This window comes from Pituophis catenifer, unplaced genomic scaffold, assembly GCF_029215685.1.
Source record: "Pituophis catenifer annectens isolate HBS135680 unplaced genomic scaffold, rPitCat1.0.hap2 SCAF_1, whole genome shotgun sequence".
In the NCBI taxonomy this organism is placed as follows: Eukaryota; Metazoa; Chordata; class Lepidosauria; order Squamata; family Colubridae; genus Pituophis; species Pituophis catenifer.
The window spans coordinates 17,397,491-17,419,175 of NW_027256881.1; the positions used below are offsets into that span (position 1 = coordinate 17,397,491).

General features: G+C 42.4%; 1 protein-coding gene across 1 annotated transcript; it reads left to right on the forward strand.

The window, feature by feature from the left end:
• The first annotated feature begins 1,522 nt into the window (after positions 1-1,522).
• On the forward strand, positions 1,523-20,605 carry RFFL (ring finger and FYVE like domain containing E3 ubiquitin protein ligase). The gene is made up of 6 exons (XM_070946133.1): positions 1,523-1,702; positions 12,914-13,300; positions 15,729-15,812; positions 17,459-17,666; positions 18,337-18,360; positions 20,092-20,605. The coding sequence occupies exons 1-6, from the start codon at positions 1,523-1,525 to the stop codon at positions 20,280-20,282; spliced, it is 1,074 nt and encodes a 357-aa protein (XP_070802234.1). The 3' UTR covers positions 20,283-20,605.
• Positions 20,606-21,685: the final 1,080 nt, after the last annotated feature.

Genomic DNA, 21,685 nt, shown 5'->3' on the forward strand with positions numbered 1-21,685 from the left:
CTACCTCTCAGGCCGTACGCAGTTTGTTTGGGCAGGGGGGGAGAGATCCTCCCCGAGGCCCCTCACTTGTGGGGTGCCGCAGGGGTCGGTTCTCTTCCCCCTGCTCTTTAACATCTATATGAAGCCGCTGGGTGAGATCATTTGGAGTTTCGGGGTGGGATATCATCAGTATGCTGATGATACTCAGCTTTACATCTCTACCCCGAACCAATCCAGGGATGCCCTTTCTGTGATGTCCCAGTGCCTGGAGGCGGTACGGGTCTGGATGGGTCAGAACAGGCTCAGACTCAACCCCTCCAAGACTGAGTGGCTATGGATGCCGGCATCACCTGATCTAGTATCCCCATCTCTGCAGATGGGAGGGGAGTTGCTGACTCCCTCTGAAGGGGTTCGCAATCTTGGCGTCCTCCTTGATTCCCGGCTGTCCTTGGTAGATCATCTGATGGCTGTGGCAAGGGGGGCTTTTGCACAGGTTCGCCTGGTGCGCCAGTTGCGCCCTTTCCTAGACAGGGATGCCCTCCGTACAGTCACTCAAGCTCTCATTATCTCTCGTTTGGATTACTGTAATGCCCTCTACATGGGGCTGCCCTTGGGGTGCATTCGGAGGCTCCAGCTGGTCCAGAATGCGGCCGCGCAGGTTGTTACGGGAGCCTCTCGTTAGTCCCGTGTAACACCTCTCCTGCGCGAGCTGCACTGGCTGCCTGTGGCCTTTCGGATCCGCTTCAAGGTGCTGGCTCTTGCCTATAAAGCCCTACATGGCACGGGCCCGGGGTACTTGCGGGACCACCTCCTACCGGCCTCCCACCGCCCAGTGCGGTCACATAGGGCTGCCCTCCTCCAGGTGCCATCGGCCAGACAATGTCAGCCGGTGGCCCCCAGATTGAGGGCATTCTCGGTGGCTGCGCCGACCCTCTGGAATGAATTACCCACCGAGCTCTGGACAGCCCCTGACCTCCGTTCCTTCCGCAAAGATCTTAAGACCTGGCTTTTTACTCAAATGATCTGGTTGGGTTTTTTAGTTAACTGTGGGATTTTAAATTATATTGTTTTTATTGTCATTTTATACTTGTGAGCTGCCCCGAGTCCTTCGGGAGAAGGGCGGCATATAAATTTTAATAAAATAAAATAAATAAATAAAATGTTGTGTTCTGGGATTTAAAATTAATATGTTTTAACTGAGAAAAATATATTTCCCCCCCATATATATTCCCCATATATTCCCCCATTACTTGAAAACATCTGAGCTTTAGATCCCTTGTGTGTGTGTGTCTGTATGATAATAAGGAGGTGTAGTACCTCTCTGCTCCTAATGAGTCTGACCCATTTTTGTCATGCTGTGAAATGAGATCATTTACCAGATTCACCTGTGTAAAAGGAGAATTAGTCTCTCTAAATCCCAGAAAAAAAATATTCTGTGCCTTGGTTGTCTAACTTCTTGCTTTCTAAGGTCTTATTTCAAGCCAAGAAAACTGGCTTCTTTCATCCTGTTGACTGACTTTTGTTTGAAAAATTCACAGCTATCATGTGGGCTGCATGTTGCAACTGGTTTTGCCTGAATGGACAGCCTGAAGACATGCCACACTGCCCGCAGCCAGGAACTCGAGCATACTCCAATGCTGGCTACAGCTCCTTCCCATCTCCCACAGCTTCAGAGCAGAGTTGCAAAGCCTGCGGGGTGCATTTCAGCAGCTCTTTCCTTAAGGTGAGTGATGAGATCCTTCGGGACTAGTTATTAAAAGAAGGCCGCTTCTTAACTTTATTTTAGTATATGTAGCACTCAGCACTCCTATGATTTACAACCCTTACATCAGACGGTGGAACAGATCAAGCTGCAAAGTAGAAAAGTCGGGAGCTTCTTTTAAAAGAAAAGTTTGAGCTGCATCTAATAAGATTTAAAGATTAAATCAGAGATTTGGGCAGGAGTGGGTTGCAAAAATTTTAGTAAGGGGTTCTCTGCCCGATTGCTGGGTGGGTGTGGCCATGGTGGGCATGGCCTAGTCGGCCTCCTGCACCATGGGGGGGGGGTTTGCCCTCCCCGGGCTCCAGAGGCTTTCCTCGAGCCTTCAGGAGGGCGAAAACGGCCTCCTCTGGAGGGCCTCTACTTCCGGTAGGCCCATTTTTCGCCCTCCCAAACACCCGTGCATGCCCTGCACTTACCTTCATCCAAAACGGACCACGTGGGGACTCCTGGGAGGGGCGGGATGGAGTGGGCGGGGCCAGCCAGGAGTGGGATTTGGGGGTTCTCCGAACGGCACAGAATCTTAGCTAGAGATTATTCCGAACCCCTGCAAACCTCCAGTGGCCCACCTCTGGATTTGAGACTCCCGAATTGTAATCTGAGTTGATCATGCTGATTGGCACTGATGGGAATAGTTCACAGGGGTAGAAGACCCAATTCCTACTGTTGTTTTTAGTGTTGGTATCTGTAGCTTCATGGAAGTTAAAAGCATAAAATCCTAGAGTTGAAAAACACTGCAGAGAACATCTAGTCCAAGATCCTGCCCAGGGCAGATCTGCCAAAATATTTTGGGCAGATGCCTACCTAGCTTCTGTTTGAAGGCTTCCAGGAAATTCTTCCTAATATCTAAATCTACTTTAAGAGCCGAGGTGGCGCAGTGGTTAGAGTGCAGTACTGCAGCTACTTCAGCTGACTGCTAGTTCAGCAGATCAGCGGATCAGATCTCAACGGCTCAAGGTTGAATCAGCCTTCCATCCTTCCGAGGTGGGTAAAATGAGGATCCAGATTGTTGGGGGCAATATGCTATTTAGTATACTGTCTTTGGTGTAAGCCACCCAGAGTCCTCAGAGAGTGGGCGGCATAGAAATATGAATAATAAATAAATAAATAAATACTTTATGCACTTTGCAGGGACATACCACCCTTGTTAGACCAATAGCCATGCTTAGTGTAGGCAGGCAAGAGGGAAGACTAGATTTGACTTAATTTATATTGAACACTAAATTAAATATTGCCAATAATTTGATTGATTGATAATTCATTTTGACTCCTAACAACCACACAGATAGATCTTCTCCATAACCTGTTATTTCAAGTCTCCCAATGGTGCACTCCTCGTCACTTAACTGAGTCCATCCACCTTCTTGCTGCTAATCCTCTTCTTCTCTTCCTTCCAACTTTCATATGTTTAATAACTTTCCCTCCTGTCACAGTAATAATTAAACTGGTGGCAACTTTTGAAGTGGTTTTGAGGCTTGACATGCTGGACTGAAGTCCCAAGATTAGGCGCTCCTACTCTGTTTATATGGTGTGGCAGCTTTCATTATGTCAGAAGAGAAAGCTGTGGGTCTAGAAAAAGCTCCTTAGATATACTAATCTCCTCACTTTGGAATTCTAGTCTATCTTCACAGACCCTCCTTTTATCCTGCTCTAGGAAAAAAATAAAGCAAAAAAAGAGAGTTCTAGATATATGGCTTCAAACATATAGAACAGACTTCAACTGTTCTATATGATTTCAAAGTACCGCAACTAAAAAAATAGCCATTACAGCTCTTAAAATGGAAAAGGTTTTAGAGGGAAGAATTACTTTTAAGGTCATGCTGCCAAGTGCCCAGCTACAAAATTAGAGACAAAACTAGGGAATGCAATCATTACATACTGGATTCCAAACAAATTCCAGCACGTTTAGTTCAAGTTGATCCTGCAGATTTATTTTTTTCTCTACTTGAAAACAATGCTGAATTTCAGACTTATCTGCAGAATGAGGGATCCTTGGTGTTCTCTTAGCTTGTCTGTTTTCTTGTAGATGTTTCATTACCTAGCACTGATGGTGTTGCCTAGTTTGGGTAATGAACATCTGCAAGAAAACAGTCCAGCTCAGAGAGCACCAAGGACCCCTCACTTAATAAATAAATAAATAAATAAATAAATAAATAAATAAATAAATAAATAAATGAATGAATGAATGAATGAATGAATGAATGAATGAATGAATGAATGAATAAATCTTTATTGTCATTGTATGTGTATACACAGTATACACATACAGTGAAATTTACGTAACACCCAAAGACCAGGTCCAACACGCATAATCCCCAAACACACTCCCACCCACCACAATTCCCCACCCCTAAACCATCCAAACATCCACACAACAGACCAAGTAATACTGTCCAACAGCTCACTGATGGTGGCCCTTTAGTTCATTGTTGAGTGCAATTATAGCTCTGGGATAAAAACTATTCAGAATCTGAGTTTTAATTGTTCTGTATCTTCTGCCAGAAGGCAACCGCCCAAAAAGATTGTAAGCAGGATGGGAAGAGTCTCTGAGAATGTTATGCAACTTCCTCAAACAGCGAGATTCACTTCACTTCAACCCTGAGTACAAATATTCTCCTTTATTGTAGAATGCCATGTAGAATGCCATGTAGTAAGAAGGACCGGAGAGAGAGTGCATGATTGGATTCTTAATTAGTTGCTTTATGTAAAAATTATTTGGGATGAACTTCTGTCAGTGGTATAGCCAACCAGTTGAGATTTTATATCATCTCCCACCCCCATTTCAGCACCTTCTGGATTTACTGAGACTGCAATTCCCAAAATTCTTCCACCTTTCCTCCAAGGATACTTGGAGTTGCAGTCCTAATTTCTCTGAAGAGTGCAAAGTTTTGTGAAGAGGTTATGTGGAACTAAAGCAGCCTTTCCCCTGTTGAAAGAGTTACTGATTCCAATTGGAACAAAAGTAAGATGTGATGTATGTTACTGAATTCCCTGTGATATTGCAGGGATGGTCAGGCAGCTGCTATCCTAAAGTTTTAGATTACAGCTGTCATCTTACTTTATCTCTAAGAAAACAGGCAGTGTTGATAAATATTGAAATGCAAACAACAAAGAGGGTTCTTAGGTTGCCTATTCCGTCTTAATCTATATTACAGTAGAGGCGTATATCACAGTAAATAAGCACTGATATTTCAAAATCCAAATAAGATGTATTGTGGTCTTCCAAAGGGAACCAAACCCAGATAATAATAATAATAATAATACCCAAAGGGCTACCCCGCTATTTAGAAATTCTAAATTTGCTGGACTTGAACATTTTGACTCTACAAAAAACCACCTTACTCGGAACAGCTTATATCCTCCGACGATACCTTAACAGTTCCTAGGTCCTTGGTTAGGACTCGAGCTGCTGAGCTATTAACCAGCCTCAAAGGCTGTGAATCTCACTAAAGATTAAATAATAATAATAATAACAACAACAACAACAACAACAACTTGCAAATTGAAGTTGAGCGACTGTGGAAAAAGAAATTGTGTGTTGTCCCGATTGTAGATTGGAGCAATACCCAAAGGGCTGCCCCGCTATTTAGAAATTCTAAATTTGCCGGATTGAACATTTTGACTCTACAAAAAACCACCTTACTCGGAACAGCTTACATCCTCGACGATACCTAGGTCCTTGGTTAGGACTCGAGCTGCTAAGCTATTAACCAGCCTCAAAGGCTGTGAATCTCACTAAAGATTAAATAATAATAATAATAATAATAATAATAATAATAATAATAATAATAATAATAATAATAATTTTATTTATATACCACCCTTCTCCCGAAGGACTTGGGGCGGTGTACAGCCAAGATTAAAAACATAAATATATAATATCATAGTTAAAATTAATTAAAATCATTAAATAGTTTTGGCCAAATTTTAAAACCCAATATTAAAACCCAATTTAAAATCATTCAGTTAGACAGCCCCGCCTGTCGGAACAGTAGGGTCTTGAGGGCACAGCGAAAGACCTGGAGGTCAGAGATGTTACGAATATCTGGGGGCAATTCATTCCAAAGGGCAGGAGCTCCGACAGAGAAGGCTCTCCTTCTGGGTATCGCCAGCTGACATAACTTGGCCGACGGTACCCTGAAGAGTCCCTCTCTGTGGGAGCGGACTGGTCGGTGGGAGGCTATTGGTGGCAGAAGGTGGTCTCATAAATATCCTGGTCCTATGCCATGGAGCGCTTTAAAGGTGGTGACCAACACCTTGAATTGCACCCGGAAGACCACTGGGAGCCAGTGCAGCTTGCGCAGGAGAGATGTTACATGGGCGTATGAGGTGCGCCCATAACCACCCGCGTGGCCGCATTCTGTACCAGTTGGAGCCTCTGAGTGCTCTTCAAGGGGAGCCCCATGTAAAGAGCATTACAATAGTCCAGACGGGAGGTGACGAGGGCGTGAGTGACCATGCGCAAGGCTTCCTGTGCGCAAGATAAATCCTGCAAACCTCACATTCTATCTATTTATGCACCCTCTCTTCCAACCTATAACAAACATTTTGTCATACTGGCTATTAAATTTATTTGCTGTCCGTCTCATGATATGAGCCGAGTCTGAGCTGAGCTACAACTGAGACAAACTATTGTGTCTGAAAAGAGAAGCATGAGGGCTCCCCTGTTGCTGTTGTGAGATTAGGCCTACAGCAGCAGTCATTCTCAAACATTTTGTCTTGGGGCCCCTTTACATTCCATTATAAAAATAATTAAGGGCCCCAAAGAACTTTATATGGTTTTATCTATCAGTATCTAGTGCTTTAGAAAGCAAAACTGGGAAATGTTAAAAACATTTATTTGAGTTCATTGACTTCTGAAAGGGTCTTGGGGTCTTCCAAGTATCCCCCACATTTTGAGAACTACTGGTTTCCAAAAGTGTTTCTCAGTTTTGGCAACTTTAAAATGCACAGCTGGGGAATTCTGGGATTTGAAATCTTAAAAGTTGCTAAGATTGAGAAATATTAGTCCACAGGGTGAATTAGAAGCCCAGCTGATACTTTATCCTCACTTCTGCAGGCTTTTGTAGCAAAATGTTCTTAGTGACTTAAGCTTTGCTGATCAAATTTGTCTTCTTTGTGAACTTCTGGGCAGACAGCCCTTTCTTTGGAAAATCAACACTAATCTAGAGCTCAAATGATGGTGGGAGATTGCTCCGAATGGGTGAAAGAGACATAGTCCCATCTCCTTAGGTAAGAAGTATTCACTTAGCAAGAGTGTTGTCCATAAAAATACATCCAGAAGTTGAGTAATAGAATAACCTCAGGCACTTATACTTTTATTGCCTTGATGTCCCTAAAGGCAGAAGCAGAAGCTGGATTTTCTAGCTATCCTTGACTTGTTTACTAAATTCTTATGCATCTGACCTCTCCAGAACCACCAGAGTCCTGTGGAACAAGACTTAATCCACATTCTTCTCCCAAGAGATATGTATGTATTTCAACAAGGAGTTTTCCCAACTGTTTTCTCCCCTTTTCTGGGAAATCCTTCCAAGAAGTGGCAGGAATCCAACCTTTTAGTTTCTCAGCAAAAGTTTCTGACCTGCTCCATGTTCCCAGACAAAATGTGGTGAGGAAAAGGGGGAGGTGAATGTCTGAATGGGCATGTGGCCTTTTGATCACCCCCCCCCCCAAACACACACAAAGAATTGGGACTGACTTCAGCAACTGACAGCATTGGGCAACTGCCAGGAGTGCTAGTCCCAGTGCCTTATTACAGCCTCTTGTTTGTTTCTTGGATTTATGGCCTGCTATTTGTTCAGGACCTCAAGGTTGTGCACATAGCATTCCTTTCTCCATTTTCTTCACCGCAACCCTACATAGATTGGTATGAGAGACAGTGATTGCCCCATGGTCACCTAGGGAACCTCTGTAACTATGAACTTCTGGGCTTCCCTGAAGCCAGGACAAGGAGTCCTCAACTTACGACAATTGAGCTCAAAATTTATGTTGGTGAGACATTTGTGAAGTGAGTTTTGCCCCATTTTACAACTTTTCTTGCCACAGTTGTTAAGTGAATCATTGCAGTTGTTAAATTAAGTAACACGGCTGTTTACGTGAATTTCCCCGTTGACTTTGCTTGTCAGAAGGTCACAAAAGGGGATCACATGACCCTGGGACACTGCAACTATCATAAATGTGAGTCTGTAAATCACATGACCATGGAGATATTGCAATGGCTGTTAAGTGTGAAAAATGTTCATAAGTCATTTTTTTCAGTGCCATTGTAACTTCGAACGGTCACTAAGCAAACTGTTGTAAGTTGAAGACTACCTGTACAATATCTTAATACTATACCCCATAGCTTTTCTTGCCTGCTTTCTAGTCAGCATTAGGCCAGCTAGATCTTGATGCTGCCACCCAGATCAGAAGCCTCCCATAAACGGATTACTTGGACTAAATAAGCCCTTGGTATAATCCAGTTGGGCTCCTACAGTCACCATTTAAGTTTCCTGCAGCTATATGTTTACATGTTACATTTGTCAGTGATATTAACGATCGGTTTTTTATGCATGACTCATATCCTGAAGTAGTCAGTAACTCCTAGAGTGTTATGAACTTAAATTTAGATTTGGTCTGCTTTATTTATTTATTTATTTATTTATTGAATTTCTATACCGCCCTACTCCCGAAGGACTCAGGGCGGTGTACAGCCATAAAATAAAACACATAGATATACAAAATTTAAAATCAATTAAAATGAATTAAATAAATTTGGCTGAATTAATACCCATAGTTTAAAATACCCATAATTTTAAAATACATTAAAAAATTTAAAATTTACACTTAAAAGGGAGAAGATTTAGGCGAGGCCCGCTTGATGAAATAAAAGCGTCTTCAACTCGCGGCGGAAGGTGCGCAGATCCGGAATCCTCCGTATCTCTGGGGGGAGCTCATTCCAGATCGTCGGTGCCCCCACAGAGAAGGCTCTCCCCCTAGGGGCCGACAGCCGACATTGTTTGGCCGACAGCACCTGGAGGAGCCCCTCTCTGTGGGAGCGTACTGGTCGGTGGGAGGCTGTTGGTGGTAGTATTAATGAACAGAAGAAGCTTGGACCTATTGAAAAGGATGGGGAGTGGAACAACTCTGGAGGAGATAAACTTGCGATAAGCAAGACTGAATTACAGTATAAGTGTACTGTAGTTTGCAACTGACTTGCTTATTTCCTTATATTAACTGTGACAAGCCAAGATCTATAATGGAATCTTCCCTCTCAGCAGTTTGCCTTTTCAAAATTGGTTTCAATTTGCAAAGGTTAAAAGGAAGGAGAATCTTTTTCCTTCTGGATGTGAGCTTTTAATTTTTAAAAGCTTCCCTGGGAGGGAAGTTTTAAATCTTCACTGCATTTAATTCAAAAGCCACATGTTTACCTAAGGAGTGCCTACTCTGCACTCTTAAGTTTGAATAGGTTTAAAATAGTTTTTTCAAGCTTGGCAACATCATGTTGGCAAGGGAATTCTGGGAGATCAAGTCCAGTTCAGCCCAGAAGACTCTGATCTGGGGTTATTGTCTCATTGGGGGCATATAAGCATATATTATCAATAGGATACTATAGTTAAATTGGATGAAGACTGCCCATGTCATATATATCTTGAGTGGAGGAATGGGCTTTGAAATGTATATTTATTTATTTATTTATTTATTTATTTATTTATTTATTTATTTATTTATTTATTTAAACATGTACAAGACAACAAGTATAGGTATAAACATAAACATGAACAAAGGAAGTAAATACAGATAAATGGGGACAGTAAGACAGGGACGGTAGGCAAGCTGGTGCGCTTATGCACGCCCCCTTTATGGACCTCTTAGGAATGGGGTGAGGTCCATGGTAGACAGTTTGAGATCGAAGCTGTGAGGGTTTGAGGCTGTAACAACAGAGTCAGGTAGAGCATTCCAGGCATTGACCACTCTGTTGCTGAAGTTGTATTTTCTGCAATCGAGTTTGAAGCGGTTTACCTTGGATTTGTTTGCCCATGTATTATTGTGGTTGAAGCTGAAGAGGTTGTTGACCGGCAAGACGTTGTAGCAGATAATTTTGTATACCACAATTTTGGAATGGCATATAGAATTGAAGTCCGCACATCTTAAAAGTTGCCAAGTTTAAAAAAGACTGCTTTAAAGCATTACTTTTAGCTCTAAAATATGGATTATTTAAGGTGAGTTCAGTGTAAAAGTGTAATAAGTCATGCCATTAGTCATTAGTTGTGGCATAGCTATAATTTAACATACGATGGGTTAGCACGATAATAAAGTCTGTGTACTTTCGGTATTTTGGGATTTAATCTTAAATTAGGAACTCATAACAGGTTCCAGTTGATCTATTTTGATTTTGTAGTTTTCATGTGTGACAGAAAGCAAAAATAAAGGAGAGGTATAATTCCTTCCTGCTTTTAGACAAGTCCGGATGTGCTGCAAACCTCCAGAGGAGGTGTTTCCCCTTTGTTTATCTACCACTTTTGTTGATGCATCTACATAGCAGGTCTTGGACATAATGATCGCAGATGCCAGAAGGGAAATCATTCCCTCTGATGACAGGATTTATCTTTATTTATCAGCTCTAATTTCTTCATAAGAGATGATAACAAGGATTGGTATGACTGTGAATATAATTTAATTAGATTAAATTAGCTTGGACTCCTCTGGAGCAAAGATTATGCATGACATGAGTCCTGTTTGAACTGACAAGGAACATAATTTTCTCATTTGCATGAGAAGAGGTTCAAGCAGAAAGATTGTGCTTTGCTTGTTCTTTAGTCAAAGCAGTGATGCCCTGATGAGTTGCTCAAGAAAACCTGTGGGATAACAACACTTCCTTTGGTTAATTTCCCATGTACTTAAATTAGGAAACACTTGACCCAAAGTGACCAGAACTTTCTGAGATGGGAAAGACATAATTACCATACGTTTTTCAGGCTATGTTTGTTTTGGAAACATTTTTTAAATTATTTATTTGTTAAATTTATTTACCCCCTGTCTCACTGTGGAGCTACTCTGGCAGCTTACAACAGTAAAAACGGAGAAATGAAAAGGAGTGTGGCCATAACAGTAGCAAAGCAATGGAACAATAGAATAAACAATAAAAAGAAAATGATGAGAACACCGCTAAGTGAGAATAAAAGATGGGCGGGAGGGGAAGCTGGGAGCGAAGGGGGCAGGTGGGTTTTGCTATCAGTGTAGTAGCCATCTTCAGTGTGGTATTTCCCCCATTTGGGTCCCGAGTGGGGAATTTTTTTTATTGGGAAATGCTTTTATGGATGTAAGCAAACAAAACTTTGATTGCTTCGTGCTCCCGATGAATCAAGTGCTTAATTTTGTTTCAGGAGGAACACAGTGACTTATACCCATTGCTTTGCACTAGAAATAAAGCCCACACTTCGGCAGTTGAAAAATGTGCAAGTGTTCAAATTTGGCAAAGAGTTCTAGACAGCATGAGACTTTTGTGTATTTGTTATGCCTATGACCACCCTTGAAACTTTGTATGTGAGGCACCGAGTGGGACATTGTAATAGGCATGTGCCCCAGTGGTGGGTTGCCCCCGGTTTGCACCGGTTCACAAGAACCGGTAGTAAAAATTTGCAGTCGTTCAAAGAACCGGTAATAACATTGGATGGCCACGCCCCTGAACCGGTCCCCAGCCCGGTCGCCACTCGCTTACTCCACCCAGCTCATCAGAGGGTTTTTTTTTTTTTTTTACTTTTAAAAGCATTTTATCTACAACCTCTTCGGTCGAAAAAATGCTTTTAAAAGTAAAAAAAAAAAGCCTCTGATGATCGCTTGGCTCAGTTGGGATCATCAGAGGCTTTTAAAAACATTTTTTCTACAACCTCTTAAGGTTGTAGAAAAAATGCTTTTAAAAGTAAAAAAAAAAAGTTGCCTACGCCCACCCCATCACATTACCCCCACCAAGCCACGCCCATAAAATAAGCCACACCCACAGAACCAGTAGTAAAAAATTTTAGAACCCACCCCTGATGTGCCCTGTACATTATGTGAGGTAGAGCAGGGGGTCTCCAAACTTGGCAACTTGGCTGGGTAGGAATTCTGGGAATTGAAGTCCACAAGTCTTAAAGTTGCCAAGTTTGGCGACCCCCGAAGCGGAGGATGGGCCAATGATAGAATCAGCGCCTAAGGAAAGAATTTGATGGAAGGCAGGCAGCAAGATACCAGAATGAGAAGCTGGAGAGAGTTTATGCAAAATAGCAGGAATGTGCATAATGAATTTAATGAGTTATAATAATTAAACAAAAATAGCGTAATGTAAAATAACAAAAATATGAGAGGTTAAGTAATATTGCCAGGCTCCGAAAGTATTCTTGAGAAGACAAAGGGGCATCATGGCAGTAAGTGTGGACGCTTTTATGGACACTGCAAGTTTGTTTGCTGCTGTTAAAAAAAACCCACCAGTAATGGAATCCCAGGCACTAACTGAATTCCAACCCATATATAGTGATAAATAAGTTTCAGTCAATAGCAGGCTGCCAGTTAGTTTTTTCAGTGTAAGTGTTCCATTGCTGTTTCTGCCTCAGCACAGGTCTTTTGTCCATTGCCCTGCTGTGCTGACCCCTGCCTCATCCTTTTGGTTTTTCTCTATGTTCTCTCTCCTCATTCCTCTGCTTGCCCTTCAAGCTACGCATAATCAAGACAGCTTTGAGAGCTACAGTTTGAGCAGAGCTTACTCCACTTTTGATTGAGTTGTGCATTTCTGCAGTTGGATCTAATATTGGTGTTCTCTTGTGAAGTGCTAAATGTTCCATCAGGATATATTTTCAGAGAGCAGCAGCAACCAACCGATGTTTACCGACTAACAGAGTAGCTAGACTAGAAAATTGAGCAGGCCTCCCCGCACCCTTCTTGCCTCACAGAAGGTGGTGCTGTGAAACTGGCTTCTCATGACTTAAATCATGCCAAACCAGAATGTGGGAATCTGATGGGTTTTTTTTCTCTTTCTGGGGATTGATGGGAAGATGGTTAGCATGCCTGTGTCTTTCTGATGATTCACAGGCCTGTGTGCTCTCGATATTCATAAGGACGGTGTCACGAGAGAATGCAGACATGTATTCTGTGCTGTGGTTTCTCTGCTCAAAGGTTTTCCCCTGATGTTCTTTCTCCTCTTCTCCCCCTCCTGAGCAGCGCGTCTGCCTGGATTGCAAAAAAAACTTCTGCCCTTCCTGTTCGCACCAGCCCGAGAGTGGTCCCTGCCTCTGCCACCTCTGTGAGCGATTCCGAGCTACAGCTTTTCAGCGGGAAGAACTCATCAAAATGAAAGTGAAGGACTTGCGAGATTATCTGGAGCTCCGGGAGATCTCCACGGAGATGTGCCGTGAAAAAGATGAGCTGGTGTGCTTGATCATCAGTCAGCAGCCCTTGGATCCCCAAAGGGAGAGGGTCACCCGGGTTCCTCACCCAGCACCAGTTTCCGTTGCCCCGGAGGAGTGTACAATGACGCCAGTTTCACTGGATTACTCTCCCGAGCAAATTTCCACCAATCCTGCCTTACAGAGTGAGGAGCATCCACAGGTACGGGATGCCTTTGCTACTACCCTGGTACCAGGATACATTTACGTGTCTTAGCTCAAGGTCCTGTTGGCTGCTGTTGTCTGATGTGATAATGTTGCTTGATTGTGGAATTTGAAAAAAAGGGCTTATATAATGTAGTGGGAGAGGAAAATAGGCAGCAATAGGACTTAGACTTACTGTATATACCACTTTACAGTGCTTTTACAGCCCTCTCTAAGCGGTTTTACAGAGTCAGCATATTGCCTCCAACAATTTGGGTCCTCATTTTACCCAGCTTGGAAGGATGGAAGGCTGAGTCAACCTTGAGCCTTGTGAGATTTGAACTGCCAAATTGCAGGCAGCCAGCAGTCACCAGAAGTAGCCTGCAGTACTGCACTCTAACCACCATGCCACCGTGGCTCAACATAGATAGTTGGAATGTGTACTTTTTTGTGCAGAATTCCCAGGTTCACTCTCTTGCCATCTTCAATTAAAAGAAGGCTAATTTATAAGAGGCATTTGCTGTAACCCTGGAATACTTTAGATCAGGGGTGTCAAAACTGGTGGCCCACAAGGCCGGATGGTTCACGTGCAGGCCATGCCCACTCCACTCCACGAAGGAGGAAAAGTCACAAAATGTCCCATGTTTGACACCCGTGCTTTAGATAGTTTTCTTAATTTTGAAATGCTCTTAAAATTGGTCTTCAATTTAGCTAGGTTTCTCTGATCCCTGTTGGCTTAGCCATGACCTCTCTCCTGTTTTTAGAGCTGAGGGACTGGGAAAGGCTCTGCTGTGTCTACTTTTCATTTTAAAATGGCTTAGGACCCGGGTACTTGCGGGACCGCCTACTACCACCAATAGCCTCCCACCGGCCGGTACGCTCCCATAGAGAGGGGCTCCTCCGGGTGCCGTCAGCCAAACAATGCCGACTGGCAGCCCCCAGGGGGAGAGCCTTCTCTGTGGGGGCACCTACTATCTGGAACGAGCTCCCCGCAGAGATACGGAGGATCCCGGATCTGCGCACCTTCTGCCGCGCCTTAAAGACCTTACTATTTCACCAGGCCGGCCTGGCCTAATTTTCCCCCTCTTTTATAAAAGATTTTTAAAATTTTAAATATCTTTTAGTATTTATATATTCAATTTTAAATTGGTTTTAAAAGTTTGGGGTTTTAAATTTGTCAGGGCCAAAATTATTTAATTTGATTTTATTCTATTTTTTAAATTTTGTATTGTATGTGTTTTTATTGTTTGGCTGTGCACCGCCCTGAGTCCTTCGGGAGTAGGGCGGTATAGAAATCTAATAAATAAAATAAAAATAAAAATAAATAAATAAAAGAATTAGTAATGGCAGAGATATGGGAAGTCTAGCAATTCAGTATTGGGTGGATTCTGCCTCCCCCACCCCATCCTGCTCTTAATTATACCTCCTAAGATTTTTTTTTTTTACACTTCTAAGAGAAAATAATGCAAAATCATCTCCCATCCTGGAAATGAGATGTAAGCAGGTTTTGAGAAGCTTATGAAGAAATTATTTTTCCAACCAGTGTTTAGTCTTAACAGAGTATATTTGTGTTTGTATCATCTGCACAAAATTGCTTCCTCCTCCATGAAATACCTGTCCAGTTTTTATGGGTTTATTACTATGAAGGCCTATTGCCAACAGAAGGGGAGAGGCTTGCATTGAGCTTAGAGCTTCCCTACAGAAGACTTTTAACTTCCCTTTTACTTTTCCAGAGAGTAGATTACATAAAAGTTGATCTTCCCGGGCTGAATGCATGAAGGGAATTACAACCTTTATGATTAAAAATGTCCTCTCCCATTTGCCTAAGTCATGTCAAAGTTTTTCCACATTCTGCAACTCCTCCCATCCTCCCAATTTTGGTTAAAACGAGTTTCTTCTGTTCTAACCTTGTTTGACTTCACGGTGGCTGGATGCTCTTAGTCAAGGGAATCCTAAATTGGCAGGTCTTCATTCTTTTCAGACCTTGGTGTGGGAAATGCATGGCTAACCTTCCAGAGAGAGAGGGCATTTGTGGGGCTGTGGTATTGTGTCATAAAAAATGCCTTGCATTCTCCATGATGTCACGTGGTGTCACAATGGAAGGTAGCAGAGCAGAGCCAGGCCTTCATAGCACGTCTCTTGCTAGCTCCCTACAGCTCCATCATGACTGTCCTGGCTCTGCTTCCTTGGAGATACCACCCAAGGGCTTTCCTACGTGAGCCAAGGCAGTCCTAACAGGGCTTAGCCAACAACAAGGTGAGGATCTTAACCTAAAGCAAAATTCCTTGCCCGGTTTTGAAGTACTGAGGATTGTCTGCCTTCTCACTATTGCCTAAGCATTTTCTTGGGCTCTCGATGATCCCTTGAGTGAGCCAAGTGAAGGCCAGCTGAAGGAAAGCCTCCTCCCCAAATTTTCTGAACAGTTCAGTTACACTTTTTCTTCTTAGGCAAATGGGCATGTGCTGCCGAGCCAGGACGATATGGCAGAAGTTGAGAGCGCAGTGCAAAACCTGCCTGAGGAAGAGACGCAGGTAAGGGAAGGTCACGGCCTACTTTTCAGGGATGAGAGGCCAAAAGGGGGAAGGCTGTATCTTGCAATGGGTGTCAACATTCTAGTGCTAACCGTGGTATCAGAAATGGATGAAGTCTCTTACGTGCAGAGAATGCTATGGAAATAACTACATGCTTTGAAATGAAAAGAAGTGCAATTCTGTAATAGATTTGGACCTGGAAGACCGATAAAAAAATATTTGTAGCTCAGGGTTGAACTGTGGGGGTCCTTGGTGCTCTCTGAGCTTGGTTATTTTCTTGCAGTCATTTCATTACCAAACTAGGTAACAACATCAGTGCCAGCATGGAGCTGGAAGAGGTAGGATCTGCTCCTGATTCTTTTATGTGGCTTAAAAAAAAACAAACCCTCAGCAGCTTAATTCCAGCAGCAGCATCAGCTACGCAACACTTAAACTGCCCTCTTCAGACATGGTAATCCCAGTACTCCCCTGCATTCTTGCTCCCCATTTGCTGAACCCCAACAATGGAGCATGTTCTGTGCTGCTCTGATTTCAAAATGCCAGGCGAGATGTATGTCCGTTTACAGACACAGCCCTTTGTAAAAATCGTACTTTTTAAAGCCAGTATTGACCCTCAAAAGCAGGTCAAATTTTACCATGTGATAGAATAACATGGGTTTTTGTTTTTCTTGATTTATTTATCAATTTCTAGACCACTCGACTCCAAAACAACTTGCGGGGAGACTTCACAAAGTTAAAAGAAACAATATTACATAAAATAACATCCATACATAAAACATTAACCATCTGAGGGAACAACAACACATCCTTGCAGTCCACTCCCCCCCCAACCCCTGATTAAAGGCAACCCCCCCCCAAAAAAAATCATCTGAACCAAAGACCTGGGGGAAAAGTCTTTTTTTTTTTTTTTAAAGGAAGTTGGGAAAGGTATTGGCACATGCAAATCTTCAGAGGGATGCTGTTCTAAATGGCAGGAGCAGTGACAAAAAAGTCCTGGGTCCCATTAGATGATATGGCACTATCTACAGGCAGCCCTCGACCTACGGCCACAATTGAGCCCAACATTTATGTTGCTAAGTGAAACATTTGTTAAGTGAATTTTATGACCTTTCTTGCCACAGTTGTTATGTGAATCATTGCAGTTGTTAAGTTAGTAACATGGTTGTTAAGTGAATCTGTCTTTCCCCATTGACTTTGCTTGTCAGAAAGTTGCAAAAGGATCACATGACCCAGGGACACTGCAGCCGTCATAAATATACGAGTCAGTTACCAAGCATCTGAATTTTGATTATGGGGATGCTGCAATGGTCGTGTGAAAAATGGCCCTAAGTCCCTTTTGTTCAGTGCCATTGTAACTTTGAGCAGTCACTAAATGAACTGTTACAAGTTGAGGACTACCTGTATTGGAGTTGTTAATTTTGTTGGGACACGCAGGATGGGACGTCCTTATGGAAGATGGCCAAGCCCTCATTTGTGGGTATTGAGCCCAATGAAGAGATTGTTGTTATGGCTTACTGTTGTGGCTTTATTATTATTTTTCTGTTGTAGCTTTTAATTTTTTTTTTTATTCAAAAAGTTGTGTTTAACTTTGGTCTTGGTGGCTTGACTTCATTCCTGTGGTGAATGTTTCATTTGTTCTATTTCAGTCCACTGATTCAGAAGATAACCTAGTTACGGGACGGAGGGCATCTCTCTCTGACCTAACAAGCGTGAGAGATATCGATGCCCTCTCGGTAAGGCAGTTGAAAGAGATCCTGGCTCGCAACTTTGTTAACTACAAGGGCTGTTGTGAGAAATGGGAGCTAATGGAGAGAGTGACCCGCCTTTACAAAGAGAAGGACCTCCAGCAGCTGGGTATGAAATTCCTTCCTTCATTGCTTTTGATTTGTGTATATTAATGACGGTTAGGTAGGATTATGTGGAGTTTAAAATTGCAGCGGGCCTATAGAGAAAGCAGTTCCTTTGGTTGGTTTATGTTCATTGACATGGAGAGAACATTGGAACCGTAACACCTCAATAGCTGTGTTTATACAACACGCTTAACCAGGTCAAGCAATCTGGCGGATACTTTTGTACGTATGCTAGACTGATTTAAATCTGATAAGCTTGGTTAATATTAACCTTCAGTAGATTTTCATGCCGTAAAACCTCTGCTTTTGTAATTTAACTTAATAATTTAAATATAGTGGAAAGTCAGAAGAAGAATTCATTGTTCAGGTTCAGGCTGTGGCCTGAATGCAACCAGGGCTTCTTTGGGCTCTTGCAATATTTCACTCCGTTGCCTCTTAACCAAACAAAATGGTAAAGGTTTGTTTCTCCTTCGACGGTCACAAATACAATAATAACCGGGGTTCTCCTTCTCCCAAGTAACGTTTTCCACTTTTTATCCGATCCCTTAAAAAGTGGAAAGTGGAAAGGTAGAAAGTAGGGTGATGGTTGGAGTGTAAAACGGCAGCCCATTAATTTTCCTTGCATCCTGTGGCAAATATCTCAAGCTCATGCTTTTTTTTCTTTTCTCATTCAGTTTCAGATGCTGATGATCAAACTGGTAAGCATGTTCTTTTTCGTCTTTTCAACATTGTAGGCTGAAACTATTTAAACAGGAACACTTATTGTCTTCCAGGAAAGTTGGTAGTCTTAAATCAATGTAATTTGGTTTTTTTATTTGAGCCAATAAATGTATGTATGCTTTAGTGTTTATGCTGCTAACACACACACACACACACACACACACACACACTCATGTGTAAATGCATTTTATGTACATTAATATTGTGTATTAGGAGAATGGAAAACCATAGACACAGTATTTCATGAAAGCTCCAGAAATTACTTTAGATTGGCCATCTTTTCTCTGCCTGTGGAGCAGTTCAAAATTATAGGACAAATGCACAGGAATTAGTATAATAGCATTTTAGATAGAAGAAAAAAAAATGCATGGTGCTCTTAGCGTTACTGAATTAATTCATTTTCTAAATTCACACGGTGCATTGAATCATAGATTAACAGGCTGGTTTTCCATAACATAGCTAAGTCTCCAAAAAAATCAAACTGTATGAACTGTAGATCAATGGAATGGGTTGCCATAGGAAGTAATGAGTTCTAGAGGTCATTAAACAGAGGCTGAAAGATCATCTGTCAGGAATGCAGAGATGGATCTTATACTAGGCCGAGGATTGAAGTAAACTTCCATTGTACATGATTTTATGAACTTTTATCAAAATCAACTCTAATGGAGCTTAGTATGCTGCATGAATTCATCTACAGTAGGCATGGTTAAGCATGCCTTATATAAGCCCATGTGCTTCTCAGTTTCCTGGGTATATGGCCTTGTTCAAGAACCGTGCCATATAGTCTTGAAACTTGCAGAATGTGGAGATAGCAATAGCAAATAGACTTATATACTGCTTCACAGTGCTTTACAGCCCTCTCTAAGCGGTTTACAGTGTCAGCCTATTGCCCCCAACAATCTGGATCCTCATTTTACCAACCTTGGAAGGATGGAAAGCCGAGTCAACCTTGAGCCTGGTGAGATTCAAACTGCCAAATTGCAGGCAGCTGGCAGTCAGCAGAAGTAGCCTGCAGTACTGCATTCTAACCACTGTGCCGCCATGGAGATAGTCACAAAAGAGAAATACATGGAAAAGGAGAGGCATTGTGTATCTGTGTGTCATGCTTATTCCTACCCACCTTTGTTCTGAAGGGGAAAATACATACTGCTGAGCTGGGGTGCACCTAGGAGAAAATAACTGGAAAATAAAGAAAGCAGGCAGAAACGTCTGAGTTGGTAGCATGCAATCTTTCCTAAAGCAGTAGGTAGAGACAGAGGATCGGCATCACAAGCAGGGTACACTTTATTACCTTGTTTTTGATGTTCTAAGCCAGGGGTGTTAAATTCAATTTCATTGAGGGCTACATCGGGGCTGTGGTTGCCCTTGGGTGGGGGGGCAGGTGGGCATGGCCAGCTGGGTGGGCATGGCCAGTTTGATGCCACTCCCCAAACTGCTGGCCCAATGTTTCCTCTTTGCACTGCATAGACCGGGCCAAAGCGACATGGGTAGACAGGGCCAAAGAGATGCGGGACGGCCCCTTACATTTTCCAGGACGGTCCCGCGAACCAGATCTGACCACATCTTGGGCCGGATCCAGCCCGCAGGCCTTGAGTTTGACACCCCTGTTCTAAGTGAATCACACCCAGTCACTCCTTATTTCTTTTGCTTCCTGCCAGAAATTTTAGTCTCCCATGCTAAAAAACCCTCTTCTCTTCTTGTCGTTCTAGCTCCATCTGGTAATGCCACCCTCCCCGGTTCTGAAGAAAATCTCTGCAAAATCTGTATGGACTCCGTCATTGACTGTGTCCTATTGGAGTGTGGCCACATGGTGACTTGCACAAAGTGTGGGAAACGTATGAATGAGTGTCCCATCTGCCGGCAATACGTGATAAGAGCTGTCCATGTTTTCAGGACTTAAGAGCACAGGAAGCAGGACTAACGTTCTTCCATTGTGACAGTGAGCACCAGTCCCAGAGCTACCCAGTCCCCATTCTTAAGAAGCCCACAGAGGATAGGTGAGATGAAGGATGGAGGGCTGCGAAGACTTGAGCTGTGATTGGCTGCCTACCCCGACTAATACTGTGCATTATACCACAGTGCCTGGAGAGCTGGACATCCTCAGTAGATCTAGAAAGCAACATGCCTTTTCTTTCTTTGTCTGCTTTTGACAGGGCATAAAGAAACTCTTGATGTTTCCAAGACATTGAGGCTCTTCCCCTCTGGAGTAAATAAACAAGGTGATCTAAAGAGGAAGAGAGATTTGCTTCTCTCAATTCTCCTTTCTCTTTGACTAAATCCTTGAAGGGGAGAGTACCGTATATATTCCTTTTTTTTTTTTTGGATATGTATTTTTTTTAAAGAAAAAAACTTAGTTTATTAGCTAGCCTTGCGGGTCAGGCTGAAAGTTGTCTCTTCTATTGCCTTGGATTCTTGTACAGAGTAAACCTGTGTCCTACCTTAGTGGCCATGGTGACATGATGAAGGGGGGCTGTAAGTGAGGAGAGGATTTACAATGATGGAGACGAAATTTTGCCAGATTTGTAGCGAATGAGTATCTCAGGGATACTTTCTATGTTTTTTGTTTGTTCATAATTTTTGTCACGATCAAAATGTGGTAGCCTTTAAGACAATTAAGTTGCATTATAATTGATTTGTTTTGTATTACCATTGGGGAAAACTCGTACATTTGTTCTGGATTTTGCTTATGGAATTAGCATTTGGGACAATAAGGAGGAACCAGTTGTGTTTTTAAAGGCCACTGTCAGATCATAAACTACATTAGGGCCTATCCTTGACAAAGGATCCTCTTTTATTTCACTCTTTCGTTAGCATTTGTTGCCTTTCTGCTATAGTATTTTACACCGAGATGAGCAGATGTCCAGATTGCTTTCTGTAGAAGTTCAACTACTTGATTTTTTTGAAGTATGTATTTTGCCTTTAAATGCCAAGCGTTGGCATTTCATTTGCTTTTGTTGTAAAAAACAAAAAAAATATTCTGTTCTTTATAATCACTCTTCAGTGAAGTGCGGAAGTGAAGAAATTGGATACATGGGGTCAGAATGGGTCTTTTCATTAGTAAAGGGAGGCTGCTGAAGATAGAGGGTCTTTTGCTGTGTTCGTCTCAAACCATTTTTTGGGTGACTATGCAAATACGTTTAGCTATCGGACTGCAGTTCATGAATCCCCATGAATCCTGGACTGAATCCTACTTTTACAACTGACGGAGAGGACTGTTTTAGGAAGAACCATGGAAAAAAGGTAATCAGTAATTCTAAAAAAAATGGTTTGGAAGAAATCCAGGAGAACCATTTAGTTGTTTAC